Source organism: Lithobates pipiens, unplaced genomic scaffold (genome assembly GCF_037356315.1).
Source record: "Lithobates pipiens isolate NorthernLeopardFrog02 unplaced genomic scaffold, aLitPip1_a1.2 Scaffold_23, whole genome shotgun sequence".
Classification (NCBI taxonomy): domain Eukaryota; kingdom Metazoa; phylum Chordata; class Amphibia; order Anura; family Ranidae; genus Lithobates; species Lithobates pipiens.
Genome location: NW_027507785.1, coordinates 279,343,376 through 279,364,897, shown reverse-complemented (window position 1 = coordinate 279,364,897; position 21,522 = coordinate 279,343,376). Strand labels below are relative to the sequence as shown.

The following is a 21,522-nucleotide window of genomic DNA, read 5'->3' as shown; positions in this document are numbered from 1 at the left end:
CAACCTGAAGCCTTCTTCACAAATGCAGTGGAAATGTTTTTTTTTAATGTGATTAAGTTTATTCTCATGGCAAAGAGGGACTCTGAAATGAATTGCAATTCATCTCATCACTCTTCATAACATTCTGGAGTATATGCAAATTACCATCATAAAAACTGAAGCAGCAGACTTTGTGAAAACGAATATTTGTGGCATTCTCAAAACTTTTGGCCACAGTTGTATTCTGACAGCCAAGAGTCCTGCTGTCAGAATACGTCTCAGCGGGGAGGATTCCTACATCCACCTCGCTTGTGTGGATGGGGGAATTGTTTGTTATTCATTCAGCCTGCTGGCTGATCAAATAAAAAAAAGATATTAATGACTAGCTTTAGACAGAGGTAAGGCAGATATTTAGGATGTACAATTGAGACCCTAAATATATATTTTTTTTTTTTGGCCTTTAGATATACCTTAAACTCTGCCCTTCTTCTAGGTGTCAACGAATGCTTGATCAACAACGGAGGATGTTCGCACATATGCAAAGATTTGAAGGTGGGGCACGAATGTGATTGCCCAACAGGCTACAAACTGATAGACAAGAAGACTTGTGGAGGTAAGGGTTACACATGCAGCTCTTAAAGTCAGAAAAAATATTGCAACTTCCCCAGCATCTCAGTGTCACAGATTGATTATTCCTTATCACAGAGAAAATACTGCAACAGTACAATATCCAGTAACCCAGCACATCAATTCATGTCAAATGAAATTGAATCCTGTTTAGTTGCTATAAGTTACATCATTTTACACACCTACTTACTGACTTGCTATTGGTGTTGCTTTTAAATCAATATAAATTATATCTATATAAATAAAGCGGGAAAGATTGGGACTGTTGTCCACAGCAGCCTAATTAAAGCAGACCTTGCAGTAAAATTCAATTTCTTATACTTTTTTAACCACTTGCTGATCATGGCAATGTTTTATTTTCCCATGCATGTTAAAATCATCATTTTTTTTTCTAGAAATGTACTTGGAGCCCCCAAACATATTATTTTTGGAAAGCAGAGGCCATGGAGAATAAAATAGTGGTAGTTTCCATTTTTTAATGTCACGCAATGTTTGCACAGCCATTTATCAAAAACAACTTTTCTAGAAAAATACACTAAAATGCATTTTAATGCACACAAACACTATACAATACCCATTTTTTTCTGATAAAATAAAGAGAATATTGCATCAAGTAAATAGATATCAAACATATCAAGACTCAAAATTGCTTGCACCTGAGAAATGGCGAAAAACTACAGTATGTAACGTTTTTCACGGCTGATGCTTTAAAAGTCTTTGCATGTTATTAGTGGTGTGAAATGCATGGAGGGGGGTTTATTTTATTAAAACACTTTTTACACTTTACACAAAAAAAAAGTCAGCACATACTGCAGCTGCTGACTTTTAACAGGACACTTACCTGTCCTGGAGTCCAGCAATGTCTGCACCGCAGCTGATGTTTCCATCAGCTGTCGGGTGCATGGCGCCTCCATTGCGAGTAAGGGAACCCGGCAGTGTAGCCTTTCAGCTTCACGCCGGGAAACCTACTGTGCATCCGCTCCGCTCCCCTCTTCTACTGGCCCGGTAACGGGGGGGAGGAGGGAGCCCCAGCCATGACGTCAATACCCATGGATGAGACTCCCGGAAGTGGGGAAAGCATTGGAAAAAAGGTTGGGGAAGAAACTGCGCTACAGTATGAATTATAAATAATCTCGTGAAAGATTAAATTAATGAAAGCTGCGGTTCTATTCTGTACCAAAAATACAAAACTTAAATGAAACTGAAAAATTATAAGGACTGCACTAACCCGTATGGGGTGATGATGAGTGATGGCCTCCCTGATTGGGGCCACACTCCCCCCCCACCAACTGTATTTGCTCTAAACAGACTACAGTGTTAATTAGTGAAAAACATTAATATCATAAGGTAAAAATTAAACACCAAACAAATATCTCAAAAAACTTATAAATTCGTGACTAAACACAATAGTGCAAAACTTAATAATGTATGTATATAAATTACTCCAGACCTGTAGAGTAAGAAACGTGACTAACAACGTATGCTAAAAGGCCTCTGGAATGAGAATCCAACATAAGATATAGGCAGCACTTGTGACCATAAATGTGACTAATTCAAATGAGTAAATAAGTGAAAAAAAGTCCATCCACAAGAATCTTCTATTATCGTGAGCCATGTAGAATCCACCACCACCTATGTGAGAATTGGCTTCTTACCAGAACGTTCAGACCCCAAGGGGTCAAAATTGGCTTATAAAGGTTGTGGCAACTTCTCCTACCATCACACTCCTCCGCCGTTATGGATAGTCTTCAATATATACATCAGCTGTAATTGGGTCCCAAACTGGCTCTCCCATGAACAGTAACTCATAGGTGGACATCCATGCATAAAAACAAAATGGCTCCAAATAGTGTAAAATCTCAATTTATTATGGTTAAAAAATGCACACTTACAAACTTGAAGAAAACAGCAGGCCTTAAGTGGGTTGCACCGGCCGGACACACACCATCACAAACCCGTCCTCCCCAGATCGTAAACACACGCCATTAGGTGACATCAGCGCGTCGCTCCGCCCTACACGTTTCTTAATATGTTATGTCGTCCAGGGGCACACAGTGAAAGATAGGTATGCTGTCCCCCCACCCCCGAATGGTGCCAAATGTGGCACTGGAGGGGGGGAGGAGTACAATGAGCAGAAGTTGCGCTTTTGGGTGGGAATCCACTTTAATCAAAAAAAATTGCTAGTGGAAAATTACAGTTTTACGTCTTTTTACATGCTATCATTATCATACTAACAACTATGGAAATAGACGACAAGTCTAGATCAGAGAACTCCGGCCGTCGTTTAGCCTAGAGAGAAATGATAATTGATGTAAGTTAGGTTCAGCAGATGTCCATTATATCTTCTATATGAAATATTTAGTGCAGGAAATTGAATTAATTCAGGCATTGCAACAATAGCTCTTGTATGTAAGATGTAAATGGAAACTCCTTGTAGTTACCCAGTTAACCTCTAAAAAAAACATTGAAAGTCTCTGAAAAGAAGTGATTTATAATGCACTCAGGCTAATAAAACAAATCTAGCAATTAACATTGTGTAAAAAGTTATGGAAGTGGCTCCAGAGACAGCAAGTTTTTATATTCGGAATCTTCCCTCCTTGTCAGATATTTTATCTGAACCTTCTAGACTGGAGGAAATGTTCTTGCAGACTGATCCACCAACCTATGTAGTTTCCCAACTTTACACCCTACTACTCAATGCTTCTTCTCCCAACCTCCCATCATACACGCAGACTTAGGAGTCAGAACTGCAACACACTATCTCACATATAGACTGGCAAAAATACTTAAAGCGGGATTCCACCCTAAAGTGGAACCTCCGCTGATCGGATCCCTCCCCCCCCCCCCCTCCGGTGTCACAATTGACACCTTTCAGGGGGGAGGGGGGTGGAGATACCTGTCAGACAGGTATTTTCACCCACTTCCGGGCATAGACTCCCGTGGGAGTCTACGCCATTTCCTGCCCTGCCGCGCTGTCTGCTGGGACACACACGGGTCCCAGTGACAGCGCGGAGAATTCCTATTGCGCGGCTCGCGCATGCGCAGTAGGGAACCTGGAAGTGAAGCCGATTCGCTTCACTTCCTGATTCCCTCACCTAGAATGGTGACTGCAGCAGCCGAGAGCCGAGCGATCGATCGGCCTCGGCTGCCGGCATCGCTGGAACCCGGGACAGGTGAGTGTCCATTTATTAAAAGTCAGCAGCTGTAGTATTTATAGCTGCTGGCTTTTAATATTTTTTTTTTGGTGGAATCCCTCTTTAATTTTGACACAAACTCTCTTTAGCGACCTAGAGCCAAGAAAAAAGGGTTTAAGTTTAATGCTTCACTTCCCTGACAGAGGATGGCGGCGGTGGCAGCGGAGAGACGAGCGATTGCTCATCATGTGCTGCCGACATCGCTGGACCCTGGGACAGGTAATTTTATTAAAAGTCAGCAGCTGCAATATTTGTAGCTGCTGGCTTTTAATATTTTTTTTAAAGGTGCAGAACCGCTTTAAAGAAAACATGCTTCGTGACACTTCCCTATGGTCTGATTATGTATTTCATTCAAAAATGTTTTAAAGTGGTTGTAAACTTCAGACATGAAATATGAACAAAGCATATCCCTCTTTAGTGTGTACTTGTCTCAATCCTGAGCACTAAGTGCCATTTTTGCCTGTTGCAATGTTCCTCTATCAGCATAGGTCACTTATGACAGGGTTTTCTGACACTAAGAGAAAAAATGTGACAGGGGAGGGACCCCAGCTGATTGACAGCCACAGCTCTGTATGTGTGCTGTGTGAAGGGGGGTGTGCCCCTTCCCTCCAATCAGCTCTCAGAACTCTCTGCAGTGAGCTCTGCAGAGTGTAACTTCAGCTCTCCACCCCCTTATTTTTAAACTCTGACAAGCTTTAACTATTACACATTTGAACAGGTATAGAGAAGAGAATACTGCAGCTAGGCAGGTTCAACTTTATATAGGAGGATTTCTTTAATCTCTGTGTATCACCTGAGGCCAGTCATTTCACTGGGTACATGAAAAGGTTTACAACCACTTTAAAGTGTTACTAAACCCAGGACCCTGCATTCACTAAATCTGGTCTCCCACAGTACACAGAACATGGTAATTAAATTATTTTAGTAAATATAAACTACTAAATACCTTTTCTCATCTGCAGTGTATAGCAGTCTTGTGACTTCTATCAGTGTCTATCAGGGTTAAAGCTTGTAGGAGGAGTTTTCATTCCACTCTAAAGCCAGGTACACACGGGCACGAATGTAGGGAGACCTTTGCCAGATAAAAATAAAATGTCTGACATTCTGCACGTGTGTATGTTGGTCTGTCCGACAGAAGCCAGCTGTTTAGCCGGCTTCTGTCTGATGTGCATGTTGGAAAATTAAAAGCTGACCAAATCCTGATCAGCGCTCTCAGCCAGTGGCAGAGAGCACTGATCGGCGTGTTCTGGCGAGGGGACCGTCTCCCTGTCAGGACAGAATAGCTCAGTGGGGGAGATCGCTGAACTAACCTTGCACAGTTAGTATAGTGTCGCTGACCCTTTTTTTTTTTTTTAGTTCAACGGCAAAAAATAGTGTGCATCAGGCTTTACTGTCCTATGAGGCTGCAGGTCCCCTGACCTTCTGTCAGGACAGTGCTGATTGGCCCTGTGCTGATCACATTCATCCACATAACCCCACTGTTACTAACAAACCACAAAGTCAGAAACCATCGTTTGTGGTTTGGCCTTCTATGAACTCCATAAAGTTGAAATCATAGCCCTTCATACTGCTTTGTTAAATACACCCTGTGATGGTAATTTGTGATTATTGATGTGCAGCTAAAACATTTCTATGATTTTAGATATTGATGAGTGTGAAAACCCTGATGCCTGCAGTCAGATCTGTGTAAACTACAAGGGAGACTTTAAGTGTGAATGTTATGAAGGATACCAGATGGACGAGGTGTCCAAAATCTGCAAAGCTGCCGGTGAGTCTGCTAGGTACCAGGATGCCATTTCTTTTTGCAACATATACAGGAGAGAACCTATAATGTACAGAAGTTTTGTGACGGCTCCCATTAAAGTAAAACTTTTTTTGTATTTTGGCTAGAGTAAGGGATGGTTATAACCAGGGGCGGCCCGTGCATTAGGGGGCATGGGTGCCACCCATCTATCTTTGCCACCCCCCATATGGTTAATGGATAGATTTCTGCATTGCATAAATCTAACCATGGCCGCTGCTGCCAACCCCTATTCAGGTGTCTGGTCCCTTTTCGGACGCCGGGTAACTGAATTACAGCGGCAGGGTGTTTTTTTTGAAGCACCTGATTAGAGCCATAGGCTCTAATAGGCTTCAAAATAGGGTGGACTCAGAGCGCAGGGCATTGTGCTCAGAGTCCACCCAGATATGTTAGAAAAGCAAATGAGCATTTGTTTTTCGAATACTTAATCGCCTCTCCACCAATCTGGAAGCGTGGGTCTGTTAACCGTTTCCCGATTGGTTGAAAGGTTAGACGATCCTATTGGATGCCTAGGAGGAGGGGAGGAGACGTATGGCAGAAGCCGCCATAATCGCAGAAGGGAAGGGGACACTGCAAGATGCCTGCCGCAGCCTGATCCCCTGCCTGGTGATCCCTGATGTGCTCACTGATGGGACAAGTGCGGGTGGACCGGCAAACAGCCGTCCCTCTCAAACAAAAAAAACCCACCAGCCACCACTGGTTATAACCCCTGTCAGTTTTTTTTGCCTTTTGGTGTCCCATTGGGGATATATTCCTTCATTTTCTGTCTTATAGCCAGAAGTGAGAGGAAATCCCTCCAAAGTGTTTGAAAATGTGTCATTTTCTTTCATTTTTGTAAAGTTACTAGGACAAATAGAGGGGGAATCTCCCTAATGGGGGCACAGTAACCTTGACCGCCCAGCAACTCATATGTGCAGAATGTGTGCATTAAAGCCAACCCATTTGCCGCTGCACATGTGTGTTGAGTGGTGGTAACAAGTTAACATGTTATGGTCATTTAAAAAAAAAAAAGTTTCAATATTTTAAATAGGCAGCTTTCAAGAAAATTATACCTGGTGGTCCTGCCACGATTGTCCCTGTTCAGGCACTTCCTGAGTGGCAATCAGAGCGATAATTAAAACTGACAGCACTGCCACCCTGTAATCCTTGTCAAAGGAGGTTTACTCCGTGCCTGGTTTAGACCTTGGGGGACACCAGAGCGTTTTAAGTTGGGGGCCTATAAACATAGAAATTTTAATTCTATGACAAATATAAAAGTGAACTGAAATGAATGACAAACTCCACGCATGTCCTGAATTTGGCCAATCTCATAATTTTGGGTAAAACTTGCTGAGGACATTTCACCCTATTCAAAATCAGTATCGGATTCGCCCAATCAGGATCAAGGGGGAGGGGGAGGGAGCTTCTCTCTCATATTTTTCACTGCAATAAATCAATTCTGGTCATTAAGTTCGCTTCCACACGATGGGATCGGAGCTGCTGCTTGGCATTTTCCAACATTTTTCAAACTTTTCCCTTGTCCCACCCACTTGTCTCTCGTAAACAGGGCAATATATTCCACGACAGTCATATTCAATCAAACAGCTCAGACAGTAAAATAATATAAGAAGTTGATCCAAAATATCTGCCAGAAACTCTCATCCCTTTTTTTGCCTCTGAAGTCAGGCTTAACTGCTCTGTATCCTGAGCCCCTCATTTTAATTTTCTAAATAATAAAACAACATTTATAATTTATAAAAAGTCTATATAAAGTTAGTCTGGGGCCCCCCTCTAGAAGGGGGGGACAATTACCCCTTTTGCCCCCTTGTAAATCCAGCACTTGGTTTAACCCCTTTAATGGTGCCCCACTCAAAGCCTCTACAACCAATCAATATAAAGCTGTTACATATGCCTGCAACTAGCAGGTTGAACTAAAAATATTCAATGTGGATGGGGGAATCCTCTCAATGCGACTTTGTATTCTGAGAGCAGGGAAACTTCCTTGCTGTCAAAATACACTGATTAGCGTTGTCGGCTATAGCCTGCGGCGCTAATTGTGCGGCAAATATCCAAGAGGGACCCTTTAAAGATTTATTAATCCTCCTCCTCCCGTCCCCCCATCATCTGATCTCCACTCCCACCCCCGTTATTACCCCCTCCATCTTCCCAGTACCCCCCCCCCCCCCTTCTTCCTCCCACATCCCTAAATGGTAATATTCCAGACCAGCATGAGTAACAATGTCTTTTATCAACTGCTGTAAAGTGTATTTGTAGTATGATCCATGCACAATCCTATACTAAGAGATTAGATTCCTTTATGTACGACACTAGGTTGTATATATGCATTGTCCAGCCACACTATATTTTGTATGTAGATTTTTTTTCTCCTTTCAGAGACCAATAAAAACCTTTCTGTTAAAAATAAAAAATCCAAGAGGGAAGTTGTACAGAAGCCAATCTTTCATACAACCACCCTTCTCTTGCCCATACATGGATGAAAATGTATCCGGTCCCCGCTGAAGTGGCAAATTTGAATCCAGCTTAACTATCTGTATGGCTTCGCCCACTATTCTAGAATTTGGATGCTTGTTGAAAGAATTAAAGGGGAAGTCCACCCTAACACTATAAGCACTGCATCAACGAGCTAGATCCTATCTAGCCCTGTAAGGAAGAAATCGATATGCATACCTTTTCTGAAGCCGCTCCAGTCTGGTCCCACGCTGAGCAGTCAGCGGCGGCTTCTCTGTTGAGGCGGGCAGCCGACAACGGAAGCCCCATAGTAACTCTATGGGTGACTTCACTTCCTTTTCATTTCACAGCCATTGTCGACTGTCTCCTGCAGAGCTTCTGCTGCTGGAGACCGGATCAGATCGGCTTCAAAAAAAAGGTTTGTATAGCGATTTCTTCTTTACAGGGTTAGATAGGTTAGTCTTAGATTGTAGATGTATGTAGATGTAGCGATTTTAGTGTTGGGGTGGACTTCCCCTTTAAAGCAAAACCTTGTGTTTGCACTTTGGACAGGATAGTATGTTCCCAAAAAGCAAGATAATGTGCATAGAACAGTTGGAGGAATTTTCTTTATTACTTCCACTGGCTGCAAATTAGGCAATTTCTGTTTTGTTAAAACATACAATTGTATTGCTGATTAAGCTTTGCAAACATTGTATTGCTGTGTGTATTACATGACCTTTTCTCTGGAGTGGGAGTCTACAGCCTCACAATCTTCAAATCTTTCTGTCTTGTGTTTTACTGATGCTGTAGCGAGTCAGTGACCACGTTCTCCTGTTCTCCGCAGGGATGAGTCCATACCTTATCTTCACTAACCGCCATGAGCTACGCCAGATTGACTTGGTACGCAGAGATTACTCTCGTCTCGCTTCACAGCTAAAAAATGTGGTATCCTTGGATGTAGAGGTCACCAGCAAAAAGATTTATTGGTGTGACCTCTTTCACCGGAAGATTTACAGGTAAGAGATAATGGGAACGGTGTCACTGACCCTCTTAGGTGGTAAATTTGTTAGTTTAATAAGCGTGGAAGTAAATTCTCAATAAAAAAAAAAAAACTGTGAGTAGGCTAGCACTTTAATAGAGAAGAGACGTGCAATATCTTTACTGCAATAAAATGTACGTGCCTGTTCAGTCTTCTTCAGAATATACACAAAGTTGTGCATGCGCAGATCAGTTCCCATTCTGGCACAGTGCCTGTTTGCGCATGCACAGGAGTGATGTCATCACGCGCCAGCAGTCAAGATGACTGAAGTCCAGCACCTGGAAGAAGATATTGGCGCCGGCGAGGGACCTTAAACCATTGACGCAAAAGTAGATATCGCAACTTTAGTTCTGCTTTATGCACTTGTTAGTTGTAGGCCCCTTTCACATGGGACAGACTCCAGCAGCGGATCCGCCTGCCCAACAGGGAATCTGTCTGCTGATCTCTGCTGGGTAGGTGGATGGCAGGTCCATGCCCACTCCGTCTATACAGAGCGAACATGGACACAGCCCGCTGTTCTCTGAGGCCCTCAAATGGAAACGGACAGCCCGTCTGTTTCCACCCGACTGTCACCTGATCTGATCTGCCAGACAGATTATGGGGATCCCCTTCCATCTGTGTTTAGAGAACAGAATCGGATGTCCGTGGCTGCCCGTTGACATCCGCCTCTCCATTGAGGGCAATGGAAGGTCCGATCGGGTCTGCCTAGAAAAACGGACAGGCAGACCCGATCGACCCACTTGTGTAAAGGGGCCTTACACATTGAGCACAATAAAGTAAACATTCCCCGAGTAAACCTATTTGTTACTGTTTACAACTTTCAATGCTGTTGGCTCCGGCTTTCTCACTGCTGCTTCTCTAAACTTCCAGTCTTCACTTGAAAGCAGTAGATAGTGTGACATTCATGATTAAAGTGATTGTAAGGGTTTGTTTTTTATTTAAAAAAAAAAAAAAAAAAAAACACATCATACTTACCTCCAGTGTACAGCTCGTTTTGCACAGAGTGGCCCCGAACCTGCTCTTCTTGGGTCCCCCGGCGGCTCTCTTGGCTCCTCCCCACATCAGATAACCCCCTAGGAGAAGCGCTCTCCTGAGGGGGTTACCTTGCGGGCATGCTCCCGAGCCCAGCATTCGGCATCCATAGCCACCAAATGTATGACTTCGGCCCCGGTGCTCGTGTCATTGGATTTGATTGACATGGCTGCGCTGCTATCAATCTATCCAATCGAGCCGAGAACCACAAGCAGAGAGACAGTGCTTCCCCGCCAGTTCAAGTTCCAGGGCTCGGGTAAGTAAAACGGGGGCTGGGGGGCCGGTCACTGCCAGGTGTTTTTTCACCTTAATGCATAGGATTTAAGCCCGAGGCAAGGCGAAACTCATTAGATGTGTGGCTTGGATGAATTGAGCTAAGAGTGCTTTTACCTTTTAACTACTCGGGCCAAGCGAGGTGTATGGCATTCAAGCTATCTTCTTTCAGATCTACAGTGGCTAGTGTAGTCTCAAGCTTTGTTAGAAAGGAGGGGAGTGCCTTGGTATCCTAGGCTATGAGGTTGTGTATTTCTATTGATGCACACAGCATAGGGAGACACAGCTCTAGTCTCTGCATGCAAGATTTGACCCCATAGGATGCTGCAAGAGAAAGAGCCACCCTAAAATAGGTTCTGTAGTGCACATGTCATGACAAGGAACATTCCGATAGGTGTAACCATCGTATGAATTGGACTGGTCTCTGACTTCAATATTTTCTGGGTCACTGACCTGAAATTAAAGACCTGTGTCTATGGGCTTTGATGGGCAAATGCAGCGTGCTTTTGATATCCGCTTGAGATGCTTCTGAGAACATTCAGAATTCATTGCATGATCGTAAAAAGTCTAAAGGGAGCGGTTTGCGCCACTACCCCCCCCCCCCCCCCCATTACAAGAACCTCTCCTTTGTGTTGGAGCGGCCTCATCAAAGAAGATAATCTTATAAATATGGTATTATTAACACAAAATAGAAACTTCTAAAATAGTCTCCCTGGAACGCCATCCAAAGCAATTTTGGTAACAGTCGGGAATTGCTGTCTTTGTTCTTGTCCCAGTGACCACTGTTGGGGAAAGCGCCTGGCGATGTAGTTTATGTAATATCACAGAATACAGACTTCAAAGGAAGCACTTAAGATAGGCAAACAGTACAAGATGATATAGATGAGCAAGCATTATTGATTTTTTTTTTTTTTTCAGCTAACCTGGTTTTGCTGACCAGATAAATGGGGGGGGGGGGGGAGCATGTACTTCAGCGCAATCTCCCCAGCAGTTACAATTTTAAAAGCTCTAAAAAATATATATATATAAAAAGTGTGTGAGCAGTTCATACCATAATTCATAGATTAACACAAGACATGATTAATGGATTGACAAACTTGTGAATAAATATATAAGATAAATAAATCAGCAGTAGTTCCATATAAAGTTCATGAGCTGTGAAAAAAATTTGTCCCAATAAAGGTGATGGAAAAAATAAAGTGATCTATTTGTGCACCAAAGACTTAAAAAAAATCCTGTGTTCAGGTGGTCACCAAGATGTGCTCCATTGAGAGGAATATTAACGCCTCTTACCAGACATTAAGACCTCTGTATAAAGGTCTAACTGCGCCTTAGTGATAACAAGCCCTCGGATGGATGGATAAAATGCAGCTTGGCTGCGACCCAGGATCAGCAAGCATATCCGACAGCTACACACATTTTTTATTTTTTATTGAAAAAAGGTTATCTACTCACACATAAGAGAAGAATTGCCAGTATCGCATATACAGAGCATCCAGCACCCCGGCAGGCTAATGACATCACTGCTGAAACTCCACCTTGCGCGTTTCGTCCTAATGGACGTCATCACGGGGCAACGGAGGAATACTAAAATCTAGCCATGATAGATTACTAAGGGCCATCTGTGAACAGTGCATCCCTCCCGGCGTGGTACCAGCCCTGTGCCTTCCAGGACAAAGGTCCATAATGCAGGTCTTTTGCATTCTCGACCTTTGACCTCCAACACACAGGGCACCACTCGGTACAGCATTGTCTCATTCAGCCGCAGCCTGCCATAGACATTGACAGGCTGCCTTCAGAGAGGATGGATTCTACACCTGTCCCTCCTGGGTGTACTAAAATACAGGGAAGGACACACTACTCCTGGGTGGCCCTGTGTGCTACCGGCCTTATTCTGCCACCAGCTAACATTTTTGTGAATTTTTATTTGTTTTTTAAATACTTTTATCTCAGTGCAGATATAGGTGAACAGTTGTGCTAGTGATTTGATTCTGTTTCACTTAATTGTTTTTGAAAGTTTTCAGCAGTGAGTGACTGAATTCTTGCTGCATCACAGCAGACACAAAATATTACACAAGAATATGCAGTAAATAGAAAAGATGCCGCTCTCCCAACCAGCCATCATAGCCTGTTTGAGGATCTGCTTCAGCCTACATGTCTCTGTCAAGAGACCACACTCCCTGATTTGTTTTTCGCCATCCGCCTGGGTGATTAGTCATAGGGGCGGGGCAATATGTGTCAGTGGGCATAGTCTCTGAGCAGGGACATGCAAGCTAAAGAGCCGATCCTCCTACACAGGGCTATGGTAGCTGGTGGGGAGAGTGTCATCTTTTCTATTGAACACATCACTCTGGATGGGTATACTAACCGTCTGCACCCGTTCACCTGTGGATCATGTGAATGGAATTCCTGGCTTCAAGCAGCATTCCAAGTTTAGTCTAAGATCAAACAAGAATATGTTTTCAAGCAGATTAAGAGACCAAGATGTCACCAGAACAGGACGTCAGGGGAAATCTCCTTAAGGTGGATACCTGTTTTGATGACATCTGTCAAAGGTGGGATTTACCCTCACTTTGTGTCAGGAAGGTGAATTCACCCAACAGGGACACAGCAGTAAAAATGAATGTTCTATCCCTACCCCATGTCAAAAAAAAAAGCTTTGTCTGGACTTCCACTTTAATTGTAGGGCAAGGCTACCAAATATGTATGCATTTGCCAGATTACAAAAGCAGACAACTGAATAAACAATTGATTTATTTATGTATTTCAGTGCCCCCCTGGAGCGAGCTGCAGACCCCTCGGAGCATGTCGTGCTCATCAATAGTCACCTCCACTCTCCAGAGGGCCTAGCAGTAGACTGGATTCACAAGAACATTTATTGGACCGACTCCGGCAACAAGACCATCTCTGTGGCAACCACTGATGGCTGCAAACGTAAAACCCTGTTCGACCAGAGCCTACAAGACCCCAGGGCTATTTCTGTTGACCCCACATCAGGGTGAGTGGAGATTGGACGATGATGCAATGCTAACACCTTTCCAGGGATTGAGTACAAACTGTTCAGCCTGATGTGTTAAAGTGGATTTAAATGACCAGAACCACACTTCAGTAAGGCTCCATGCACATATGGGGGGGGGGGGGGGGGTCTGGCCAGTAGTGTATTTGGGTTTTGTGCTGCCCTAGGTCTGACTAAACTTGTGTACCCCCTAATTTAAATATGACCCACCCCTTCCTGCCAAGGCCACACCCCTTGTTTAAGACCCGCCCTGAAATTTTCAAGTGGGGACACGAGTTCGGAGGGGGGGGGGGGCAGTGGATTCCCTTAATTTGCATAGATTTCATCTCACTTCCTGTTTGGCTATGGGGCAGGAAGTGAAGGTAAATCTCTGCAATGGGACAGGGATGGTAAAAAATTTAAAAAAAGTGGGGCTATAGCCCTCCCTTACTCTATCCAAAATGAAAAAAAAAATGTTGCCTATAGTTCTGCTTTAAGCACAAAATTCTGATAAGTTTATGGAGAGGACTAAGAAGATATAACCATGCCAATGGTGCAGCAGAAAACATATAGCATAGTGAGAAAGGTTTAGAGGTCCAGGATGAGAGGACAGTCAAAATTAGAAGCAGCGGCACAGCCCCCCCCCCCCCCCCCCGCCCCACAGTTGCGCAATACCAGCCGCCCGCATACCGGATACAGTAAGGCTGCTTTATGGGGTCCGCTACACTAATTTGCCTCTTAGCCCAGTCCGCCCCATAAAACTGGTGCTACACTAACAGTGTAGCGCAAGCCAGTGGGGACTCTTTCCGTGCTGCCCCCCTGCAAAGTGCTGCCCTAGGCCTGGGCCTTGTTGGCCTAGGCCAGGATACAGCGTTGGGTCTGGCACCGATGTTTAGGCATGGGTGGAGGGCAAAGGTGTCCTGTCCTGCCCCTATGCCAGCAGTCTGTCAATCTCTATAGCAGTAACGAATGACCATAACACAGTCTACTTGTTATCTGGGCATTTATCCTTGGGCGCACAATACCCTAAACAAGAACCACTGATTGCACTGCGTAGCACCATCCAGCTGCAACAGTTATCCTCCCCTCATGGAGTTTGATATACTGCTGGCATCAGGGTTGAATGGGACACCTGTGCCTTCCACCCTCAGCTAAATGCTGGAGCCCATGCAGTGAGGCTAAATACCCAGTAAGCATGGGGCCTTAAAACACAAATGGGCAAGTCTCTGTGTAGATCCCTTTACATAAATATATAAGAATTGTATTGGTAGTGTCTTTCATAATGCATTTTATAGGTTTTATTTTCTTTCAATGGTCACAATTGCATATACAAATATGGTATTTTAAATACCATATCTATAGATATGTGTGTGTGTGTGTATATATGTATATGTGGATATAGATATATATAATATATATTATTTATATATATATATATATATATATATAATATCTGTATGTGTGTGTGTGTGTGTGATATATATAGATATATAGATAGATATAGCTATATATAGAAACAAATGGTAAGAATTGCTGCACAAAAAATGTATTTCCAAAAAATAAGTTACATCAGATACAAAAATATCAAAAAAGCACCAGATGCAACTGGTGGCTCCTTACCGTTTGTTTCTACATATGGGTCCGTGGGAAGGATTAGATTGCTGGCACTACAGGATCGTTTACTGCATCTCACCCTCTGAACAGTGATTATTTATTTTTATATATACATAGTATGTGTGTGTGTGTGTATGTATATATATATATATATATATATATATATATATATATATATATATATATATATATATATATATATATATATATATATATATATATATATATATATATATTATGTGTAGAGGAGAACCGCACACAGCTTTCAATCTAGTGCCAGCAAACCGGTCCTCCCACCGACTTTTTTTATATAAGAATAAAGTTTCAAAGGTTGGTGCACTTAAAAATTTGTTGCTTCATTCCATCAAATCTTTGGAAAAAGATTACAAAGCAAGTAGAGTCATTCCAGACAAAATCGTTACAATCATCAGTTCAGACAAAGATCATCAAAGTTTGAATTGTCTGTGGTCTGGTTGGATGATTCTTCTTCACTTCCTCTGTGGTCATCAGGACAGGATGTGAGTGGAAATCTACCCAACAGGAGCCCAGACAAACAAAAAAAAAAAAAACTTGACAGCGCTTCAAACCCTTACCCATGCTTCTAAAACCTAAACATGTAAGCCACATTTACACCTGTAAATGTGTCTGGCAGTGAATTTCTGCAGCAAGACCAGCAAGTTTCTGTGGCAGATACCACAAGTAATTTGACAATGCAATAACAGATTGAGAGGTAAACCAGGGCCAATCTTTTATTTGGTTTCTTAACCAGTTGGGAACATTGGACAGCACTACACATGCCCAAAAAGATGTCATTAATGTACACAGGGCATGTGTACTATATCTTGTCCTTCTGCCCTGCCCCCCCCACCCCCCTTACATATGCCAGAAATTTTCACCTGTCAAAGTTGCAGCTGGAAGTTGCTATGTGAGGACTTTTTCACATGGGTGTGCTTAAGCATGCATCTGTGTGAGGGCCATGTCTTGCCTGCACGGAATGCACAGGTTTTCATGCATCCACATGCTGGAAGTCCCATTTATGTAAATTGGGACAAAGCATTTGCATGGACAGAGCCACTGCTCCCAATTTAGTCCAGGTCCCAAAATGAAGATAGTGTACAGCAACTGCTGAGGGGGGGGGGGGGGGGGGGGGATAGCCAACAGTGTCTACAAACATTGTTCAGATGCAAAATAGAGAGATATAAAAAGTAGCATTGTTTTTTGAATTTGCCTTAACATACACTTTCATTTTTTGCATGATTGCTCATTGACTATTCTTTTTTTTGTGACATTCCTTTACCCTTTTGGTTTTAGGTTCATGTTCTGGTCAGATTGGGGGGAACCCTCTAAAATAGAAAAGGCTGGATTGAACGGGGGTGATCGGCAGATATTGGTGTCTGATGATATTGAATGGCCCAATGGGATCACGTTAGGTGAGTGGATCGAAAATAGCTTTAATTAAAAAAAAAAAAAAAAAAAAGTCTTAATTTCCTTACAGCACGTTTTGGGTATGTATGTATACTGTATGAAGAGAGGTCTGTATCTGCAGGTGACATTTTCAGCAATGGAAATAAAATTTAAACTGGTACCAGTACAACTTTAAAGTGAAAGTCCACCCTAACACTGAAATCTGTAAATCTACAGGCATCCATGATCTAAAACAGACCTATCTGGCCTTGTAAAGAAGAAATCCATATACATACCTTTTTTGAAGCCGTTTCAATCTCCAGCGGCAGAAGCTCTGCAGAGGAGACAGCTGACAACGGCTGGGAAATCAATGGGAAGGGATGTCACCATAGTTATTGTGGGCTTCTGTTGTTGGTTGCCTCCTCTGCATCCCCTCCACAGAGAAGCTGTTGCCGACAGCTCAGCATGGGACCGTAGAAACTTCAAAAAAGGTATGTATAAAGTTTTTGCTTTACAGGGCTAGCTAGGTTAGTCTTCGATTGTGGATGCCAGTAGACTTAGAGATTTTAGTGTTAGGGTGGACTTCTACTTTAAGCACAGCAGGGTAAGGGAGGAAAGTTGTGCATGCAAACTTTGCAAGTGTGGCTGGGTTGGCCATAGATAATGCAATTTTCTTTCCTTCACCCATGAAGAAAGAACATTTCTCAATTCCCTAATCAACGTATTCACTATTGATGGGGGAATACCACCTGCTGCACTATTGTATTCTGACAGCAGGAGGTTTCCCAACCATTAGAATACAATGTTCACTACTGGAAGCTATAACCACTGCAGTGATCGCATGTAAAAAAAAACGACAGGCTGGGTGTACTGATAAATCATCTTCAGTACAACCAGCCTGTCCATAGATGGATCAAAATTCATTGAACCAGCTGAATTTTTATCCAGTTATGGACAAGGCTGGTTGTACTGAAGATGATTTATCAGTACACCCAGCCCAGCCTGTCTGTTTTTTTTACTTGCAATCACTGCAGTGGCTATAGCATCCAGCAGTGATCATTGTATTCTAATTGTTTGGCAAACCTCCTGCTGTCAGAATACAATAGTGCTGCAGGAGGTATTCCTCCATCAATACTGATTATATTGATTGGGGAATTGAAAAATGTTCTTTCTTTCTGGTTTAAGGAAAGAAAATGGCATAGACAATGCACCAACCTTGGTAAACCCAGTCACACTTGCAAAGTTTGCATGCACAACTTTCCTTCCTTACCCTGCTGTCCTTTAAAGTAGAAGTCCACCCTAACACTAAAATCTCAAAATCTACTGGCATCCACGATTTCGATCCATCTATGGTCAGATTTAAGAATCTGGTAGGGACAGTAATTCCCTAAGGAGTATAATGTTCATTGGTTGTTCACTTTAAATGTGCTGTGAGTGCAGTGATATGTGACCCCCTTCTTTCCATGCAATGGAGGAGTACACACAGCTGTGTGTTCTTTTTTTTTTTTTTTTTTTTGTCCTTATCCACTGATTGGGTTACACATTCATTATTTAAGTACGTTTCATATAGTAACATGCTGTAACCTTGTCCATCGCTTTCCTATCTCCCTCTTGCATCGGTGGAATGTGTCTTGTAGCTTAATCACAGGACTCACTCCCACACTCGCATTTATTTGACTGGGGCCATAAGATCGCACATAGAAAAATTTTATTCCAGCATCAGAAATAAATACATAGACCTGGTCTTAAAGCTAAACTCCCAGTGTAATCTGTATTGCAAACTTATATTGGTCCAACTTGGACCAATGTAAGTATATATATCTCATACTTGAGGGGCCATTGGGGAAGCCGAAAATAACTGTATTAGTCAAAACTACTACATGATAGACATGAACTTCCTTCCCTGTATTTATGGGGTTGCTCCTCAGCATTACCACCATTTATAGAACTCCTTGTATTATTATTTTATGAATACAAGGTTTTCACTGGTTGGACTAGGTTTGGAGGAGGGGCAACGATGTCGATCTCCTCCTCATCCAACCAGAAAACGCCTTGTATTCATAAAAAATTTAATAAATACAGGGCTTTCAGTGAATGATGGCAGTGCCGAGCAATTGACCCGCTTTGATCAGTATGTAGAGAGAAGCTGCTTGACACAGGACCTGGAGGAGAAGGGCTTTTACTGTAGCAGCCCTGTCTACTAAAATTATTATTTTTTCTTATTCTTTATTTATAATTTTAGCATACAGACAGGAGTAAAATGGCTGCGGGACATAAAGGTAGAAAAGGGCAGGCCGCAAATAGCCAAATAAGGTAAAAAAGTAAAATAGCAGTCAGTTATATAATTCACGTTTATGCCAAAGACCTGATGAACATCAATGATAAAATAACGCCTTCCACATCCTGTCTGAGCTCTTTATTAAAATAGTAAACAAGATTGCGACATCTGTCAACAACCACTAATAAGAACAGAAAGGAATGAAAATAGTGTAGGGGAAAAAGTGATAGAAGAGGGGGGAAAAAAAAAAAACTACAGTGACTTCTTTAAAAATCAGTGTGGCGGGACTTCCGGCCGGATGTGATCGAGGCAGCAGCGTGTCTGTCTCCACAGCTCCGCTCCTCCGGACCATCATCCGCCTCCTTTAGAGCCGCCATCCGCTTAAGAACACCGCCATCTGCTAGGAGAAGGTGAGCTGCAGCCGGGGATGCCCTCTTCTGCCGCCCGAAAAGGGGCTAGAGCACGCAGGGAACAGCGGCATCCACACCCGGCGGCAGACACAGCACTTAGCCCCGCCCCCGCCATCTTGTCTTCTCCGCCACCCTCACAGCGCGCGAGGCATACAGGAGGGGGGATGGCGCAGCCAAAGGAGGAGGAGGGAGCTGAGCCCATGCCAGATCCAGCCTCAGCGGTGGATGCTGACGCCATTACCAGGCCAATATTGGAAGCCATCAGCGCAAGTAAAGCTGAGCTTATGGGTCGCATTGATCACCTCTCCTCTGAATGCAACTTGATCAGGCATGATCTGGACAAGATAAGGGGCCGCCTAACAACTGTGGAAACGAGGGTGTCAGAGGTGGAGGACACTTCACACAGTTATGGTGCTCAGTTAGCAGAGCTCAGAGAGCAGGTCAGAGCGTTACAACACAAGTCTATTGACGCTGAGGACAGACAGAGGCGTAATAATATTCGAGTGGTGGGGCTACCGGAGGGGGCTGAAGGTGACCAGCCTGCGCACTTTGCAGAACAATTCTTTAAACAACTGCTGTCTATTGCCGACATGCCGCCCACGTATGTGGTGGAACGGGTGCACAGAGTCCCCACGGGTCACCAACCCCCAGGAGCCTTCCCTCGGCCATTCCTGGTCCGGTTTTTGAATTTCCGTGACCGGGACCTGATCCTGACACGAGCCAGAAAGATCCCGGAGCTACGTCATGGTAATGAAAAGATCATGCTCTTTCCGGATTTCTCTGCTGCCACGCAACAGAAGAGGAGATCTTTTACTGAGGTGTGACGCCGACTGAGAGATAAGGAGATAAAATACAGTATGCTCTATCCCAGCAAGCTCCGGGTACAACACAAGGGTGCTGTGAAGTTCTTCGAAAATCCTGAGGAGGCCAGCGACTGGATGGACAAGGAATTGTGAGTGGATTTTCCTTCTGGATGGTGACAAAGTTTTTCCCTCGGTACTTTTATGCCCTGGTAGTGCTTTCCCATCCGAGAGCACTTACTTACGATGCCAAAGGTTATTACGAATCCATTTTACCTTGTTTTTATCCATTTTCCCTAGCAACGAGACACAGGCCTCTTGGCTTGCTCATTCTGTGGTTCATGGGCTGGGGGACATGGGGGTCCTGTTGGGAGAATCATCTTGAGGTCTGGACCTGGGGTTAATATACTCACAGACGCACATGTTTTTCTCTTTATATGTTTTGAGGATGGACCCGCCTTGCTTGTGCTACTTATCCTGTCCTGGGGAAGCTTTAAGGGATAGGGGCCCACCTGGCATTGGGGTATGAGAAATGGGGGGGGGGGCCCCCGACTTCATGTGCTTTTGGGACACTGTCTCGAGCAAGGTTCCCTCCCACAATCTATGATGGAAGCATACATGGTCCTCTTATTGAAGCCGGGTAAGGACCCCATGGACTGTGCGTCTTACAGACCGATTGCCCTGCTCAATATGGACTTAAAAATTCTCACTAAGATACTGGCCAGACGCTTAGCCGAGGTGCTCCCTTCGATTGTTAATATTGACCAAACGGGCTTTATGCCGGGTAAGTCCACAGACACGAATCTAAGACGACTTTTTACCCATTTACAGATTAAACAGGGTGGGAGCGCATCCAGAGTTGTGGTCTCCATAGACTTTGAAAAGCCCTTCGACTCTGTGGACTGGATGTACATGAACAAAGTGTTGGAAGTCATGGGGTTCGGTCCACAGTTTTGAAGATGGATAGCGATGTTATATACCCAACCGAAAGCGGCGATTAGACTGGGTTCAGCCACGTCCGATTTCTTTGGGGTGGGCAGGGGAACGAGACAGGGTTGTCCTCTCTCGCCCTTTCTGTTCTCCCTGGCTCTGGAGCCGCTTGCAGTGGCATTGCGGTCATCAGGTGATATTGGCCATATTAGAGTGGGAACAATTGACGAGACTCTTGCACTATACGCGGACGACATGTTATTATTCCTGAATGACCCTGGGGAATCATTGACAGTGGCCTTGGGGATTATAGATCATTTTGCTCAGTTTTCTGGGCTAAGGGTAAACTGGGGGAAATCCTCTATTCTACCCATTGATGAAGCGGCAAAGGATAGAGCAGACCCCGGGATGGCATTACAGTGGGTTGGGTCCCTCAAATACTTGGGAGTACAAGTTACAGCGAAGGTAGAGGACTATATGACCCTTAATTTACTGCCCCTGATACAGCTTCTCAAGAAAAAAACACAGGCATGGATTAAACTCCCGCTGTCTTTGGCGGGAAGGATTAGTTTGCTGAAGATGAAATTCCTCCCAGTGGTGTTGTATTTTCTTAGGCACGCACCGGTCTGGGTTCCAAGGTCATATTTCCGCAAACTCGACAGCATAATTTCATCATATCTTTGGGCCCCTGGGTCACCCAGAGTGGGAATTAAAGT

The 21,522-nt window shown here is 43.7% G+C and overlaps 1 protein-coding gene across 4 annotated transcripts in view; it reads left to right on the top strand.

The window, feature by feature from the left end:
• The window catches only part of LRP8 (LDL receptor related protein 8), a 318,719-nt gene that overhangs the window by 240,092 nt on the left and 57,105 nt on the right, over positions 1-21,522 (top strand). For all 4 annotated transcript variants that reach the window (XR_013262405.1, XR_013262404.1, XR_013262403.1 and 1 more), the window contains 5 exons: positions 473-592; positions 5,443-5,568; positions 8,876-9,047; positions 13,146-13,373; positions 16,296-16,414. Coding sequence is in view for 1 of the 4 variants with exons in the window: in XM_077453319.1 (XP_077309445.1) it covers positions 473-592; positions 5,443-5,568; positions 8,876-9,047; positions 13,146-13,373; positions 16,296-16,414 (765 nt within the window). In the remaining 3 variants the exon portion in view is untranslated. The remainder of the gene's footprint in view (positions 1-472; positions 593-5,442; positions 5,569-8,875; positions 9,048-13,145; positions 13,374-16,295; positions 16,415-21,522) is intronic.